We start from the raw sequence: 19,378 nt of genomic DNA, 5'->3' as shown, positions 1-19,378 counted from the left end.
TTTTTGTGATTACTCACGAGTTAACTCGTTATTTTTTACAGCCCTAAAAACCCACCTGTCAAATATGATAAAGTCTGAGTCCTGTCCCAAAATGCCCATGCAGCCATGGCGACGAGCGTAAGAGGCAATCTCATAGTCAGCTTCTTGCACTGAGCTGAATACTTCTTGCCCTAATGACCTGCCAAAAAATATATATTAAACCTTATAACACATTGATAAACAATAATTTGTGAGTAATGGTAAGAGCATTAACCCTGAAATTAAACATCAATTATCTTTAAAAAATTCTCTTAAGCCATTTATTATCAAAGTACAGGGTGTCCATAAAGTCTCTTTATTTAATAAATGTATTATAAAAGCATTTGCAATAGGCAAATCTGTGGAAATTACTACAAAATTACAAGATTTTTCCTTCATTTAATACACCTCCAAATGAGAATATTATTTGAATGAAGTACAATCAAGACAGGATGTACAGGTTGTTTATTCCCTGCATCTTTGTTCGATACACACTATCTTAAACAAAGCCCCATAGAAACAAGTCCAGCAGAGTGACATCTGGTGAACGAGGTGGCTTTAGTATTGGGATATCCTTTCCAATCCACCAGTCTAGAATTGTTTGATTTAAGAAACCACAAAAATCTCATCAATTGGTTTTGTAACTTTTATTTGGTTTACATTGTAAAGACTTTGTGGACAACCTGTACTAATAGTATACATGTATAAAGGAAGTTCATCAGAAGCAAACCTGAGGGCAAAGGGTGTGAATGTTGCCAAGCCAGAAGGCAGACAGAAGAGATTTCTTCCCGGTTGTTCTCCGTGTAACTTAATGTAACAAAATACTTTACACACCTCTCCATTCACTCTTCGTCTCCGCTTCACCTGTAAGCAGGATTCAAACAATGGTTCTATACATAAAGTTGAACAGGTGGCGTATTGGCGAACTTATCCAGCAGGCACCACCCACAGCAGGTACAATAGTAACAGACACTGTTGACGTTGACAGTTCCAAACATCTCAGATTTACAGTTTCTTTCCTCACCCATTCATGTCTCTTCTTTTCCTCAACCACACCATCGAAGAAGAATACCAGTTTAATTCCTGCAGAAGTAAACCTCTCTATCCAGCTTCTCAGGATGCTCATGTACTCCTTCCACTGACCCCCACACACCCAGTCTCTACAGGTGTACCAGTGGCGCAGGCAGGCCATCCCATCCACAACAAGTGTGGGACCTGCGAGAAAAGGAAACGTACTGTAAAAGTGTGCTTTTTAAAGTTGAAAGAATGGTTGTTGTCAGAGTAGTTTTGACGCAACACACTTTTTACTTTCACTTGATTATTTTTCAGAAGAAGAAATGCCACTTTTGCTCTGTTACCGTACATTAAGTTTAATTCCGATCTTTATGTTTATTATTATTATTATTTGACATGACGTCAGACAGGGCAGCATCTGTGTCAGTAGAAATGTTCACATTTCAGCCTACAAGAATTCCAAATCCAACTAGACAAAACATGTGTTGTAGATGTTTTTATGTTTTGGCTGCGCATGTTCTAAAATTATCCCAGTTATAATGTTGTGACTGTAAAATGTGCATATTTTGTAGTATATCCTGTACTAGTAGGGTCTCTCTCTGTCTTTCACACACACACAAACACACCAACTACGGTTGTGGTGAAAATACCATTAAAAAAATAACGACTAAATAAACCATAAGTTACTCACCGGTTACTTAGTACTTAAATTGTTTTTTTCACTGAATACTTACTCTTACTGCGAAAAAGAAAGAGCTTATAAGAATAGTTCCTAGGCGTTAGTGCTTATAACTACAATAACGCTAATACTTGGTCAAAATGCAGGTCACGACATGCAAATGGAGTATTGTTGGCGGTTTTTGGATGTTTTTTTAAGAGAGTTTAATGGTGACTCCCATTAGCTTCATTGTTAACCCATCCCATCCATCCATTTTCAACCGCTTGTCCCTTTCGGGGTCGCGGGGGGTGCTGGAGCCTATCTCAGCTGCAGGGTACAACCTGGACAAGTCACCACCTCATCACAGGGCCAACACAGATTGACGGACAACATTCACACTCACATTCACACACTAGGGCCAATTTTAGTGTTGCCAATCAACCTATCCCCAGGTGCATGTTTTTGGAGGTGGGAGGAAGCCAAAGTACCTGGAGGGAACCAACGTAGTCACGGGGAGAACATGCAAACTCCACACAGAAAGATCCCGAGCCCGGGATTGAACTCAGGACCTGCGGCACATGCACTAACCCCTGTGTCACCGTGCTGCCTCATTGTTAACCACCGCCTATTATTTTATATTACAAAACACAATGCATAACAAAGAAAGACATATGTGTTCTTGTCCTTCTTAGGGATTGTGAATGATAGCAAACTTCCAAAAAAAAGTGTAGTTCCCCTTTAAATACAGTCCTTGGCTACTCTACTCCCCTCTGGAAACTGGACTAAATTGTACATCAGAGGCATTATCTCCCGCAACTGGTGGGATGACGAGAAGTCAGTTGTACATAAAACGAAGTTATAAATAAATACACTCAACTGGTCGTGGTGTCCGAGGAAATCTGTTGTCTGGCCATGTCTGCCAGGTTGACAGTCAAGCAAGACTCTGGACAGCAGCGCTCCATGAAATACTGAAGACCTTTTACTCCCATTTCTGTGGAGGGAAAGCAGAAAAACTGATACTCGCCGTATCGTTTTCACATCATGCTGCTTGCATACTTACTACTCGTCTCGTCTTGATGCTAACAGCTAGCTTAGCCTCGATTTGCGTCTGTCGTTATAATTGATCCTCTCAACTTAAAACTGACTCGTGATACATAAAAACATTATCACCGTTACACTTTTTGTTTAGTGAACCACTTACTTTGTTTAGTATAATGAGCACAATAAATCAGGCGTGTCCTCACGGTTGTTTTGATGCGCTCTTACTTCCTGGATTGTACGCGTGACGTCATGACGCAGCAAAACAACAAACACGTGCTCGGCGCATGCGGACCACGACTAACAATTTAAACCGGGTCATACGGTGAGTGCAACCAATCCATAAAACCCCATGGAAACCTACAAAGCTAATACCAAATATAATAACTATATATGCTATAGATTACATAAAAAATAATACACTTCTTAATGTGGCATGAATATGAATGGCCCATTGTGGTCTTGCTGCTTCAGTCCACTCATAAACTCTCCAGGCTGGGATCAGAGACAGACTAATTGCTCTCCAGGAGAATAGAGGCTCCTTTCTGAAGTCACAAGCTATTAGGTCTACCTTCAACACAATGCACCCCCGTCCACTCCACTCTATTGTTTGAGCTTAGCAGAAATAAAGAAAGCGACATATGCTGGCTGTCAGTCCAGCTGTCAGCATCTGTCGTTCCCCAGCCAGATGCTCTGTGGACGAGGAGGGCAATCCACCTCTCACAGTCAACTGATCTTCAAGGAGGGAGGAGTTGGGTTGTAAAATCTGCCCCCTTCCCCTTCCATGTGGTGCACAAAAAAGTTACGGTCAACCGACAACATCGGGCATGCATGCATTTTGTTGTCAATCAGAGGGCTCAGGGTTCAGCTTTTGAATAGTTAATGATCAGTGTCGCAGACCACAAGGGTCATCAATACTGTACACTACAGAACAGCATTAACATGACTGAGGAAGAAGAGTTGGTCACACTTCAGGTCAATAACAATGCAAGACAAAAGGGGGACATCAGGGGGTCAGAACAGATGCTGATGATCAGGACTGATGAGCTTCCAACTTGTACTAAGGCGCCATCCTTTCAATCTCATAATCATCGCTGTGACAAATATAGCTTTGTAAATATTTTAAGGTAATGGCTTCTCCAATTAATGTGTACTTATAATTGGTACTCTAATTGTTGATCTGTGTCAACATCACACATAAACTCAGGGTCTCCTGTTGGATGTTTGTCTGGTGTGGTACAGGATTCCAAAAACAATACTTAACCACCCATCCATTTTTTCACTTGGGTTGTAGGTGAGCTGGAGCCTATCCCAGACAGCTTTAGGAGAAAAGTCAGTCACAGGGCACATATACGTACATAAACAACTAGGGATGTCCGATAATGGCTTCTTGCTGATATCCGATATTCCGATATTGTCCAACTCTTTAATTACCGATACCGTTGTCAACCGATACCGATATCAACCGATACATACAGTCGTGGAATTAACACATTATTATGCCTAATTTGGACAACCAAGTATGGTGAAGATAAGGTACTTTTAAAAAAAAGATATAAAATAAAATAAGATAAATAAATTAAAAACATTTTCTTGAATAAAAAAGAAAGTAAAACAATATAAAAACAGTTACATAGAAACTAGTAATTAATGAAAATGAGTAAAATTAACTGTTACAGGTTAGTACTATTAGTGGACCAGCAGCACGCACAATCATGTGTGCTTACGGACTGTATCCCTTGCAGACTGTATTGATATATATTGATATATAATGTAGGAACCAGAATATTAATAACAGAAAGAATCAACCCTTTTTGTGTGAATGAGTGTAAATGGGGGAGGAAGGTTTTTTGGGTTGGTGCACTAATTGTAAGTGTACCTTGTGTTTTTATGTTGATTTAATGAAAAAAAAAACCCCCAAAAAACCAATTCCGATAATAAAAAAAACGATACCGATAATTTTCGATATTACATTTTAACGCATTTATCGGTCGATAATATCGGCCTGCTGATAAATCTCTATAAACAACCATTCACAATCACTACGTTTCCATGCACTAAATTAGTGTGATTTCTCAAATAGCTCGGTTTTCTGTATTTTCACACCTACATGTGAAGTCCCAGTGTCCATGCACTCTCTCGAATGTGACTATTGGTCATACGCCATGTGCCTCCTGTATACTGGGGGGGCGTTTATTTCCTTTTAGCGCGGATAAAACTATTTATTTTACGGTTAACCTATGACGTCACACTTGGCGTCTGTGGCCTCAAACAAGTTAACAGCCTAGCTCTGTTGTGATGTCTGCTGTAATATTGACAAAGACTAGAAATATTACGTCTCCAATGGCTATACTGATGTTAAATAGTAGACAACATCAAGAAATGATCTTCGATTGCGCTAAGAACATGACGCTACTACCAAGAATGTATCAGAGCAGATGCAGGTCCGAAGCAAAGAAAGACCGGCAGCAGAGAGTTTTTTCGAAGGAATTTTCGGACGGAGAATTATGGAAACAAAACTTTCAAATGTCAGTTCATTAATAAGGCCCTGTGGATTGATGGAAGGCGTTCAAAATCCGAAAGAAAAGACTGTTCGTGCCGCGGCCGATGCTGTTCCAGATGAGGGTTGCTACTGTTCTAGACTATCTTGCCAGTTGTGTGGAAAACAGACTTATTGTTAATCAGTTTGGAGCGCACAAATGCAGCCTGAACAGGTTTGTGTACGCTTTATTATTTGCTATGTAATATACCTGTTTCATTCTCTTCCGTCTCATTCGTATTTCGTTCGGGAGTCCACATTAAGCCGCCATTCTTAATTTCCTTCGTTACCTTTTAAAATAAAGATGTAAAAATAAATGTTCCATTATTTTAATTTGTGAAGCAAATAAACTGTCTTCTCTATATTCCAGTTGTGGCTTATGTTTTTATTGATTGGTATCTTCTTCCGGGTTGTATCCCGCCCGTTTAGACTGGCGCATGCGCGATAAGAAGGCTCCCCTCGAGCAGTCAAGAGATCTGGTTTTCCATCGCATAATCCAGGTGTGTTAGTCCGTCTGTACAAAAACGAAACACGATCGGATTAAGGTGTTTTCCCTTGTAGGGTGGCTTATTTAGAGCCAAATTATTTGAGAAATCGGACTAATTTAGTGCATGGACACATACTGACTGACATCAAAACCTATGGATCCCTAATTAACCTTTTGGGCGATGGGAGGAAGCTGGAGTACCTAGAGAAAACTCATGCAAATGTGCAAAATACACACACAAATGTTCCAACAGAGATTCAAACCCATATCTCCTATGACAGGGGTGTCAAAACATTTTTTATTGAGTGCCACGACAGTAAAAAATATAATAATATTAAAGGGGAACATTATCACAATTTCAGAAGGGTTAAAACTATTAAAAATCAGTTCCCAGTGGCTTATTTTATTTTTCGAAGTTTTTTTCAAAATTTTACCCATCACGCAATATCCATAAAAAAAGCTTCAAAGTGCCTGATTTTAACCATCGTTATATACACCCGTCCATTTTCCTGTGACGTCACACAGTGATGCCAATACAAACAAACATGGCGGATAGAACAGCAAGGTGTAGCGACATTAGCTCGGATTCAGACTCGGATTTCAGCGGCTTAACACTGTCTGATAAGATAATTACTAACAACTATGAACTAGGTTTACAGCATATGAAATACATTTGGCAACAACATGCACTTTGAGAGTGCAGACAGCCCATTTCAGGCGCACTGAGAACATATATTTTTCCACGATTTCAGCACTCAGGTTAACCATACCTAAATAGACACAAAATACTGCATTACACAAGGCTACCCGAATGTACTCGAATGATTGAAAAAAAAAAATGTTTTTAAGCTAAATTATTGGTTAACACAGTTTATGTATAATAATTTACGTAAAACCGAGAGTAATGAATAAAGTTTTCATCAATTAATATATTCTGTAGACATACCGTCATCCGCTCTCTTTTCCTGAAAGCTGATCTGTCCAGTTTTGGAGTTGATGTCAGCATCTGCTTTGAGTGTCGCAGGATATCCACACATTCTTGCCATCTCTGTCGTAGCATAGCTTTCGTCGGTAAAGTGTGCGGAACAAACGACTGACCATTTCGTCGGCTTTCCCCACAGCCTCGTATTTTGAACAAATTTCGTCCAATTTCTTGCCACTTTTGCATCTTTGGGCCACTGGTGCAATTTGAATCCGTCCCTGTTCGTGTTGTTACACCCTCCGACAACACACCGACGAAAGTGAGAAAATGGCGGATTGCTTCCCGATGTGATGTCACGTTGTGACGTCATCGCTCCGAGAGCGAATAATAGAAAGGCGTTTAATTCGCCAAAATTCACCCATTTAGAGTTCGGAAATCGGTTAAAAAAAAATATGGTCTTTTTTCTGCAACATCAAGGTATATATTGACGCTTACATAGGTCTGGTGATAATGTTCCCCTTTAATGTATAATCCCCTCATGATATTACATATTCGCCTATGCATTTACATTTTTTTTTTTTTACATACAAATTGATGGATAACTTGCAAATGCAAAATCACACGTCAGAGTGACAGGCTGATATTTAAGTATTTCTTCTTATTTCAAAAAAAAAAAAACATGTTTAGAATATACTGTATGTTGATATAGTGTTTTTGCATGATAATAAAGTTAAACAACCTGCAATTTTTCTGTCAAAATTCAGACAACGAATGCATTTAAGCATTTAGTAAGAAGCATATTACTGAAGCATGTTATTTTCAAGATTTTACGGGCCACACAACACAAAGTGGCAGGCCACATCCAATTATAAGCCTATTATAAGACTGTGCTTTCCACTACTGAACAGATTTGCACAAAATGTTGTTAAAAGTGTGTAAATATTGTACTTGAAAACAAATGAAGTCCTTTATGCCATTTGTTTGCATTAAAAACAAAAACAATTAAAAAATTGACTTTTAAAAAAAAACGTAATTTCTATTGGAAATGGGGAACATGCATGTTGAGTTTTCAGTAAATGGCCAAAAGTTTTGAGAGTGACTTATTATGTGTTTCCATAGGTGTAAAACTACAAAAACAAGGATTTTTTGTAAGTACAGTAATCCCCCACCACATCACGTTTAAAATATTGCGGCTTCACCACATTGCAGATTTTGTAAAATCTTGTAACATTTTTGGGTCCTAAAAAAACTAAATATATCAATACCACAGTAGTATTGGCCACTATAGAGGAGACCAAACCAATCAGATCACGCTGTTCAGTATCATGGCCACTGATTGGCTCAGGGGCAGCACGGTGGTAGAGGGGTTAGTGCGTCTGCCTCACAATACAAAGGTCCTGAGTAGTCGTGAGTTCAATCCCGGCCTCGGGATCTTTCTGTATGGAGTTTGCATATCCTCCCCGTGACTGCGTGGGTTACCTCCGGGTGCTCCGGCTTCCTCCCACCTCCAAAGACATGCACCTGGGGATAGGTTGATTGGCAACACTAAATTGGCCCTAGTGTGTGAATGTGAGTGTGAATGTTGTCTGTCTATCTGTGTTGGCCCTGTGATGAGGTGGCAAATTGTCCAGGGTGTACTCCGCCTTCCGCCCGATTGTAGCTGAGATAGGCTCCAGCGCCCCCCGCGACCCCGAAGGGAATAAGCGTTAGAAAATGGATGGATGGAATGGATGATTGGCTCAGGCAGCTTTACTATAATGGCTTGAAAGAGTGCAATGGTCACTAATGGGTGTATTTCATGTCAGGGCTCCCATAATGCTGAATAATGTATTTAGTAAACAGATTTTTTATGCTCTAGCAATGAAAATATTTGATTTATACGTTTCCTACTTTACGGAAATTCATATAGTGCGGGCATGGCCGGAACCAATTAACAGCGATAAACGAGGGACGACTGTAATAGAAAAAGAACAAATGAAGCAGCAAAGCATACTATTTAAGTCACTCCTAAATGATTTGTGTAGCTTGCACAAGTATGTGTACAAAACAACAATGATGTTGTTCAATGTGTCCAATTGAGTTGTATTAGTTACACACGCCTAATTTGACCTATACATATACCGACAAAGAGCATGTTAAATATGGTTTTAATAAGATCTATACTAAATTGTTATTGCACATGCATGTAGAGTGTCTTCACACTTTTGTTCCATTTTCACTTAAGTGATAAATGATAAATGGGTTGTACTTGTATAGCGCTTTTCTACCTTCAAGGTACTCAAAGCGCTTTGACACTACTTCCACATTTACCCATTCACACACACATTCACACACTGATGGAGGGAGATGCCGTGCAAGGCGCTAACCAGCACCCATCAGGAGCAAGGGTGAAGTGTCTTGCTCAGGACACAACGGACATGACGAGGTTGGTACTAGGTGGGGATTGAACCAGGGACCCTCGGGTCGCGCACGGCCACTCTTCCACTGTGCCACGCCGTCCCTAAAGGGGGACATTATCACAATTTCAGAAGGGTTAAAACCATTAAAAATCAGTTCCCAGTGGCTTATTTTATTTTTCGAAGTTTTTTTAAAAATTTTACCCATCACGCAATATCCCTAAAAAAAGCTTAAAAGTGCCTGATTTTAACCATCGTTATATACACCCGTCCATTTTCCTGTGACGTCACATAGTGATGCCAACACAAACAAACATGGCGCATGGGACAGCAAGCTATAGCGACATTAGCTCGGATTCAGACTCGGATTTCAGCGGCTTAAGCGATTCAACAGATTACGCATGTATTGAAACGGATGGTTGCAGTGTGGAGGCAGGTAGCGAAAACGAAATTGAAGAAGAAACTAAAGCTATTGAGCCATATCGGTTTGAACCGTATGCAAGCGAAACCGACGAAAACGACACGACAGCCAGCGACACGGGAGAAAGCGAGGATGAATTCGGCGATTGCCTTCTAACCAACGATTGGTATGTGTTTGTTTGGCATTAAAGGAAACTAACAACTATGAACTAGGTTTACAGCATATGAAATACATTTGGCAACAACATGCACTTTGAGAGTGCAGACAGCCCAATTTTCATCAATTAATATATTCTGTAGACATACCCTCATCCGCTCTCTTTTCCTGAAAGCTGATCTGTCCAGTTTTGGAGTTGATGTCAGCAGGCCAGGGAAGCTAGGGTCGATATTCTTCTCTTGATCATCTTCGGTGGCATAAGGGACGGTGTGAGCCAAGACATCCAGGGGGTTTAGCTCGCTCGTCTGCGGGAACAATTGCCATTGCTTGCCGTGCTACCGAGGTCTTTTGTCCCTGAATTGCTCACACACTCCGGCAGATTTAATGGGGGTCTGGCGGAAGATTTCTTTGACTTTATCGTTGGAAATGCATCTGCTTTGAGTGTCGCAGGATATCCACACATTCTTGCCATCTCTGTCGTAGCATAGCTTTTGTCGGTAAAGTGTGCGGAACAAACGTCCAATTTCTTGCCACTTTCGCATCTTTGGGCCACTGGTGCAACTTGAATCCGTCCCTGTTCGTGTTGTTACACCCTCCGACAACACACCGACGAGGCATGATGTCTCCAAGGTACGGAAAACAGTCGAAAAAACGGAAAATAACAGAGCTGATTAGACTCGGTGTTTAAGAAAATGGCGGATTGCTTCCCGATGTGATGTCACGTTGTGACGTCATCGCTCCGAGAGCGAATAATAGAAAGGCGTTTAATTCGCCAAAATTCACCCATTTAGAGTTCAGAAATCGGTTAAAAAAATACGTGGTCTTTTTTCTACAACATCAAGGTATATATTGACGCTTACATAGGTCTGGTGATAATGTTCCCCTTTAAAAGTTGTTGGGAAAACACATATATACTGGTAATTTTGCAAGTGAACTGTAAAATGCCTTTAATTTTTCCAAAAAGTCCAATTTGCTGACCTTGACAGAGGTCTGCCCACTTATTAAGAGTGATTGTGGTCAAGTTTTTATGGTTTACGTGGACCCAGACCTATAGCATCCTCATGTAATGGGCCTGTGGGAGTGGGCATGCATGACCATCGTAAACATTCAGCTCTCATTGAACCCTGTCATCTTCCTCGTCTTATACTCTTCCTTTTTCTCCTCTTCTATCTCCTCCCCTCAGTTCACCCCCTTCTACTCTCCTGACCAAAGCTTGACTCAGGAGAAACAGAGGCAGATGTTCCAGGAGCACACGACTCCCCCCCCTCCCCCCCTCCCCCCCACCCATTTGTACTGGATCAGCAGTTAACCCCCGGAAAGAATTGACCATACAAGCACGCACACACATACAAAGAACACCGCTCTCCAGATCTGCGCTGGCTCAACAGTTGTCCAATTCAATGAACAACACACACACACACACACACACACACACACACACACACACACACACACACACGCACACACACACACACACACACACACACACACACACACAGTGAGCTGTCCAAATCCCCCTCAGGGTCCCTGATAGTAGCCACCCTGGGGTCAGGCCTTGTGTCAGCGTCCATAGGGCCTGGGGTCTCTCTGGGCAGCTGGCCTGGCTAATCCTGCTTCTGGAGGCCGCTGCTTCTCAAACTTAAGGCCAAGGACCCCCAGGGGGCCGCTGGACAGGGATCTCAGGGAGCTGGGGAGTGTGCGATTTGTTCCCAGTGCAGGGGGCTTTGTTTGTTTTTGCCATGTTTTGGTGTCAAATCAAATATCATATCTTTAACTCGGGAGCTGAGCAACTTTGAGTCGTCATTAAACACAGATTGAGCTCTGCTTTGTGTGCTAATACAAACAATGTTGAGTAATCTCTCCAAATGATACAAACACAATATATTCCACCAGTTAAATGTATTGAGTTGGTTCAGTATTCTGAAAAATATGTATACAGCTCATAGACAAATTGTACCAAACAACATTCAAAAGAGATTTGTAAAAAGAGAAATTAATGATATCTTAAAGAAATTACATTTTTTATAGGTCTAGTTTTAGAACGGTGGCAATTGAAAAATTCATTTCAATCAATGGTCTTAGTACATGGAACAAGATTGACTGTGGAACAAAATGTAAATACCTTTTACTATTAAAAAAAAAATCATGATGATGAAACGATATGACTTTGAGTAAGCTGATATATATTTTTTGTTGTTGTCTATGTTATGAAATAGAAATACGGCCTACAAAGACTTCTGAGTTGAAAAAAAAAAGTGTGAATGGGGGCACATATGATAAGTTTATACTTATTTCTGCTCGTTTATTTTATTGTTATATCAATTATTTTTTATTAAACATGACGTGAATGAAATAAAAATTAAAATGCAATGTTTGGCTTCTTTTTTGTAATAAATCAAGCAACATATGTCATTCATAAAAAAATAAAATCACCTTTCAATGATACTTACAGTGCTGTTGTACATTCAGGTAAACAGGTGGTGTTAGTACATTCCCAATGAAGGAGCCTCAGGTCATTTAATCTTGAAAAAAAGGAGGGGAGGGAGGGGACACGTGACTTCATTTTCTGGGCGTCACTAGAATGTTGTTGCTATAAAACAATCACATATGTTCACTATCAATGTCAATAATGATCTGTTTAGTGTCATATAACAACAGTAGTTTGCAACAATTGCAACAACGTCGCAATTATAAAATAGATAAATTGGATCTCATCAGCAGGTGTATCTAATGTTGCGGCTGTACATGTATTATAGGGCTATTCAACTGTAAGGATCAAGGGGCCAGTCTTCTCCCTTCACTATTATTGTTTTGGGAACCAGTGTTCTCTGCAGTGGACATTTGTTTTTGGTGTATTTCTTTTGGCAGAGTTGCAAATCCTCCACACCTTCCAAGTTCCATGATACAAAACACCAGTGTCAACTAGAGTTGACACTGGCCTTTAGGGGGTTAAAATGTCAGGGGGTTAAAAAAAAGTTTTACTTCACCAAAATGGCTATAGTGATAAATTACAACGCTGGTCTAAGTTCTTCTACACAACAGGAGCGTTCTGCTGTTTTGAAGGACTTACTGCAAAAAAGTTTGTCAAAGATGATCTATATGACAGCTTTCTGGTGTTTTTAGGAATTGTATGCAAAAATGTTAGTCCATCCCAAGTTTTGAACAGTCAACGCTAAATTTAGGCGCTAAACACAAATAGCTTAAATGTAAATAATAAAGTTCCTACCCTCTGGAGGGCCGAACAAATCCACTCGGCGGGCCAAATTTGGCTCACGGGCCCCTCTTTGGGCACTGCTGCTTTAAACCAAAGGTCTCAATCTCAATTAAACTGTCTGGGTGAGGCTTGGCGCCAATACGTGTTCACTTCAGTTTTAACTACTTGACAACATTTGTTAACTACTTCTACCAGCAGCTATAGTAACCATGAGCTATATTAGGCCTTCAAAAATAGTTTAAGTTTTGACACTTGAGTTCCATAGGAGATAATCAAAAACACTTCTGCTTGCTGTCATTGCTGTGTTTGCACCGCTATTGTAGTTATCGTCAAATTGGATTCAAGATTGCCATAATTTATGTAATAGTAATTGGTAAATGACAAATCAGTGACAGTGAGTATGTGGCACACTCAATAGCGGCATTGACACTGCACTGATCCTGTGTTGGTGTTTATTAATGTCATTCTTCAAATCATCAAATATAACTGTTTTTGTTTTATTTCAACAAATAGCTGTGCAGAAAGGTATATGAAACGTGCAACTCTGGTCAATGTGCCAAATAGTAAACAAAAAAAGAAGAACATTAACCTAATTCTGTGATTTAAAATGAAATATAATTTCACATTTCAGAAACGTTTCCTTTTACTTTGCTCAATCTGGATTGATGATTATGACAAAAATAATGTCAAATGTGGCATGGCAAGTCCTTCGACTTCATTTAGTGGACAAAAGAAGTGCACTGTCAAACAACACAGCAGGTGTATCAGTCACATGCTTTTTTTCTTAAAGTGACATGACATCGAAGCATCCAGGGAGACAGTATCACTCTGTGTGTTTCATAAGGCATTGATGCTTCAGTATCGTTTTAACCATCACTAATATTTAACTATTAGTCGCTCAGGATGTGCAAGTCCCAATTACACTAAACTATGAAGTTAAGTAGAGGGCCATAAAATATGAGCCTGCAGACCACAAATGGTCCATGGGCCGCGAGTTTGAGACCATTGCTCCAGACCCTAGTTATACTAAGTGTGCTAATGGAAAATATTGTCTTACATTGGAATCAATAAGAATCAGAATCAGAAGAGTTTTTATTGCCATTGTTTGAGAAGGGGTTCACAAACTAGGAATTTTACTTGGTGCAATCGTGCAACATAAAACACATATAACACAGAATAGAATAACATGAGCTGTAACTGAGCTATCAGATCTTGTTATTGTTCATGTACCTGATGGCCGAGGGGAAAAAAATGTTCAGGTGGCGAGAGGTGTGGGTCTGGATGGACCATAGTCTAGAAATCGAAATTTACAATATAATGAGTATAATAAGTGGCCCTCGAATGCACATGAAAAATGCTGCAAATGCTAATAACACACACAAACATCCCCCAAAACAGGTGGCCAGCCAAGTGTTTAACAATAGCACAACACAAATATACCTTTTTATTCCGTTAACTATTTTCTGGGCGAAAAGGGGACATCCCTCATGTCTGACAACCTTAGCAGTCTTGCTAACTTCCGTTTGGTTCTGTGAATTTTCAGCATTTCTTTCATGCAGTTGTTTTTGGGGATTTTGTGTGATTTTTGCATTCGCAGTATTTCTTATTTCGCATTTGTTTTTGATCGTGTAGCGTTTATGAGATTGCAGCGTTTCCACATTGCATGCGTTTTTTGCTACTAGAAGCCAGCACCTGCACAACAGCTAAGCATACAATAGCACGCAAGCTGGACATACATAATAAGTGTCTTTAATTGAACAATATCTCAGGCTAAAACACCACATCTGTCAATATAAACAAGTATCAAATCATCATTACGGCTGTCAAAAATAACAAGTTAACTCGTGATTAATCAAAAACAATTATCACATTGATCATGTATACACGCAAATTAATCAAACAATTTATTTTGACCATTCATGCTCCTTTATCGTAACCGCGGATGGTTTCCTTGAAAGGCGGTGCCTGTTGTTATACAGTCAGTGATCAGGTCGATGCTTAAATCATGTTTTATTTAATTTAAATTATGCAAGTGAATAATCCATCCATCCATTTTCTACCGCTTATTCCCTTTTTTTTGGGGTCGCGGGGGGCGCTGGAGCCTATCTCAGCTACAATCGGGCGGAAGGCGGGGTACACCCTGGACAAGTCGCTACCTCATCGCAGGGCCAACACAGATAGACAGACAACATTCACACTCACATTCACACACTAGGGCCAATTTAGTGTTGCCAATCAACCTATCATATATATCCTGTGATTAATCACAATTAATCCAAATTCAAAAGTGTGATCAATCTGTTTTAATTCATTTCATTTGATATATTTGTACATTATTTATACAAAGTCTCCCACACAGAAGCGTATTAGAAAGCATCCACACACTCAGTTGTTCTTTATCTTTTTGACCTCAGGACCCAAGTTTTCCACTACAGAGGTGCCTGGGGCCCACTCAAATATTAACACTGAATTAGTAATCTTACTCTACATTTTAATATATTACATAATTAAGTCTAACTTACTTAAAATTAACAACCTTGTAAGAAACCATGTGTTAATCACAAAGATGATTATTTATTTAACACATAAATCATAGGCTTAGGTCAGGCTGATTAGAAAAATAATTACTAATCAAATATAATGCATAAGAAGGGACTCCAATAGCTGACAAAAATGAATGTACATACACCTATGTTGTGCTAAGATAAATAAACTAAATTAACAATGAACATGTTTCTTAACTAAACTGTCAAGAAAATTAAAGTGCAAATGAAAATACAGCTTGAACAGCGCTTAAGAAACTTCTCTATAACTTTAGCTCCAGGCTTCTTCAGTTTGTTTGAGATTGCCCTTTTTGCTACAAGTGGTGGAAAAGTGTATTACAACGGCCCATACGGACCACAGCTGATAAAAATATATAAAATATACACTGCACTGGTGTTGTCTCGATACCAATATTTTGGTACCGGTACTAAAATTATTTCGATACTTTTCGGTACTTTTTGATTATTTTCTAAATAAAGGGGACCACAAAAAGTTGCATTATTGGCTTTATTTTAACAAAAGATCTTAGGGTTCATTAAACATATGCTTCTTATTGCAAGTTTGTCCTTAACTTGTCTTTTAGTACGAAGTAAACAAACAAAGGCTCCTAATTAGTCTGCTGACATATGCAGTAACAAATGGTGTCATTTTCCATTCTATTATTTTGTCAAAATGATTAAGGACTAGTGGTAGAAAACAAATTATTCATCTACTTGTTCATTTACTGTTAATATCTGCTTACTTTCTCTTTTAACATGTTCTATCTACACTTCTGTTAAAATGCAATAATCACTTATTCTTCTGTTGTTTGATACTTTACATTAGTTTTTGAATGATACCACAAATTTGGGGTATCAATCTGATACCAAGTAGTTACAGGATCATACATTGTTCATATTCAAAGTCCTCATGTGTCCAGGGACATATTTCCTGAGTTTATAAACATATTATACTTTTTTTTTAAACGAAAGAAGATGTGATGCGAAAAAACATTGAGGTAATCATAGTAGTATCGACTAGATACGCTCGTGGCTGTTGTACTTCGGGAGGACCGGTACACTCTTAGAAATAAGGGTTCCAAAAGGGTTCTTCTACAAGGGCTGAGGTTCTAACTGGAATCATTTGTTTCTGAAAAACCCTTTCCCGAAGAAAGGGTTTTTCAAGGGTTCTTGGTAACGCTAATGGTTCCAGTAAGAACCATTTTTATCCAGAGAACCCCTTAAAACCCCTTTTCTGAATAATTGGTCTTAAAAGGGTTCTCACTAACACTAAGGGTTCCAGTAAGAACTATTTTGATCCAGAGAACCGTTTTTGGAAGAAAAAGTTCTTCAGGGATTGTTGAAAGCATGGGTAAGATCCTGTGTCACCAGGGACATACTTCCTGATAACATTTGCCAATAATGGTGCAAAATACATTTCCTTGTGACTACTGATACAAATACTTTTCATATACAATTTTTTGTTTATTTTAAAGCAAACTCTTCTTCCCCAGATCCTGTTGATCAAACTGTAACATAATTGCCCATCTTGGGATTTGAACACCTGCCACCCAGTCTAAAGTCACTGGCAATAGTGACTGAGCTAACCAGCTGGCTGCCTTCCGTCGTCAGGTCCACCATACTAGTCTATTACCTTACACCTTCTGATCAGACATACAAATAATGGCAGTCCTATAACTGAAATGTTCTGTTACCAATTTATTTCCACAACCATTAATTATAAGAAAGCAAGATCTTCATCAGCAAATCTTGTTGACTCAGGCAAAGATTAGCTGTGACTGGGAGGACCATTTTTGAAATCTGCCTTGACAACTGCTGTCTGGCTGGGGATTTCGTTTGAGAAATAGCTCAGTGATTTAGGAGCTGGTTCTTGGTGCCAAAGAACCTGGGTTCAAGCCCTAACAAAGGTGGTGATGACAACTCATGAAAATGCCAGATGGTCTTTGTGAAGCAAACATATACATTTTAGAGTCATGATAGATTAAACATCAGTTATTAACTTATGGAGCAAATCGAATCAATTAAAAAATCAAATTACCAATACCTCCATTCTGTCTAGATGCAATTTGTGTATTTTCAGATTTTTGTCTTGATAACTGATATATTTACAGTGGTTTCAAATCTGCATGCACAACAGTGAATGGCTTAATCAATTTGTGAAGCCACTGTTGAATTATCACTTGCCAATTAGCTCAGCATGATAGACCACAGTCTTTGGTTCTATTGTTGTGGATTTTAGCCTCAACTGGTGCAAAAGGAACATTATAATGTCAACTGTCTTGCCTTCCTGTTCTCCTGTTTGTTGCTCAGAATTGCCTTAATTTGCCAAAAATCGCCCGGACCCGACCCATCGCTGCGCAGCAGTTATAATTGTGTTTATTTAATCAAATCAAATCAAATCAAATCAACTTTATTTAGTTTAGTTACACTACTCCCTTCTTCAGGAGGAAATGACACACAGCAAAGAACAAGCAAGGGGGTCCCTGCAGCAAGGATATAACCCCTCTTTCTGGGGCATCTAAGTGAGCTATACGACTCACTGGACAAAGGCTTTTGAAAGTCAGGTGATCTAGGGATTTGAAGTTGTGAGTTCAAGGCCTGGTTGATGCAGAGTGACCATGTTAATGCATACTGAGGTGATGTGTGGATTAGTGACAGACAATTAAAAAAATATTAAACACTTATTTTACAGACAATTTTACTCATGTATTTGTCTCCTCCTCATACTTTTCCATGATCGGCCTCATCCCATGGTTGCTGTACCCTGCTGACTGGCTTAGTCCAGTTGTGAAGCTGCACATAAGTTCATTGATAGACAACGGTCTTTGATGTCAGAAGCCAAGCCTTAACTGATGCAAAAATCACACTGTAATGCTGACTTTTAGGCTACTACATTAGGGTTTGTTGATGCTGGGAATTGAACCCTGATCTCCCAGGAGAAAGGGCAAGGTTTGGTGTGTTGGGCCAGGGAGCTGGCATGATGGTGGCTGTCATGTGTGAGTTAAGAGCTGGTTGCCCCATGGATTGCACCACATGGTCTGGTCTTCCCTGCCTACAAACCAGGTGTGACATACCAATAGTGATTACTGTGAACAGAACAGAACAAAGAAGAACAGGAGAGAGAACAGAAGAAACTTCCGAGAATCAAGGTGAACTAAATATAATATCTTATTTCAGCATGCTTGACCCTAGCTGAGGACTTTTATGGTAAAAGGTGGACTAAGCATTTGTTTCTTGTTATGTTTTGTTCGTTTGCTTATTTGTTTGTTTTCTTGTAGAAAACAAACAAACAAATTGTATTGTGGTAAAACAATACAATACCTAACAAAGCTCTGCTGAGAGCTGCCATAACAAAATAGGTTACAATATATCTGTATATTAATCTTAAATCATCCTAAAAAGGTTATCGTAGTTGTTATTTTAATGAAATATTATAGTATAAATTGTCAATGTTAGAAGGAGCTTTAACGTTGTCGGTAGCGGCGTTGCGGTCGCCATCCAGCTCGTCTTCGGAGGGATGGGTGGGCTGGTGAGCACCATGGATCTAATACATCCATGTTGAGCACACACTAATGTGCGGGTAGGAGGAGCAGGGAGACTGGGCTTGAGCTTGGTCTCCAACATAGTGGTAGCAGAAAGATAACACAAGACGCAGGTTACAGAGAGGATGATTCTTCCATATTATATAACTTTTTAAAAAACATGTACACCTCATCTTAATGGTTACCTCTTACTATATTGCTTGTCATTTTTCTTGAATGCATATAGGCTCAGGAGAGTGAAGAATGTAGAGAGGATGAAAGGAGCATTGAAGCTCATATCAATGAAATGTCTACAGAGATGCTTAAGGTACACCCAGATCTGAACTCTTTTAAAGGAGAGAATGAGACGAACCTATGCATACCGAAAGACCTTCATGGCAACTGCCAAGGCAGAGGAAATCATCGAAAAGTTTCCCGCGCTGAAGCTTCC

General features: G+C 39.5%; 1 protein-coding gene across 2 annotated transcripts in view; it reads right to left on the bottom strand.

Moving 5' to 3' along the window:
- Positions 1-2,999, bottom strand: part of fam120b (family with sequence similarity 120 member B) — a 36,704-nt gene extending 33,705 nt beyond the window's left edge. Inside the window, exons 1-6 of one of the 2 annotated variants that reach the window (XM_061964257.1) lie at positions 2,935-2,999; positions 2,751-2,830; positions 2,568-2,681; positions 1,043-1,233; positions 749-882; positions 56-178 (exon numbers count right to left, since the gene is read on the bottom strand). In XM_061964257.1, coding sequence (XP_061820241.1) covers positions 56-178; positions 749-882; positions 1,043-1,233; positions 2,568-2,679 — 560 coding nt within the window. In that variant the 5' untranslated portion in view covers positions 2,680-2,681; positions 2,751-2,830; positions 2,935-2,999. Of the gene's footprint in view, positions 1-55; positions 179-748; positions 883-1,042; positions 1,234-2,567; positions 2,682-2,750 lie in introns of both variants that reach the window. The other variant, XM_061964258.1, reaches the window with a different exon arrangement.
- Between the last annotated feature and the right edge of the window lie 16,379 nt (positions 3,000-19,378).

This window comes from Nerophis lumbriciformis, linkage group LG06 (genome assembly GCF_033978685.3).
Source record: "Nerophis lumbriciformis linkage group LG06, RoL_Nlum_v2.1, whole genome shotgun sequence".
Taxonomy (NCBI): Eukaryota; Metazoa; Chordata; class Actinopteri; order Syngnathiformes; family Syngnathidae; genus Nerophis; species Nerophis lumbriciformis.
Note: the sequence above shows the minus strand (reverse complement) of the source record. Positions and strands in the feature narration are given on the sequence as shown.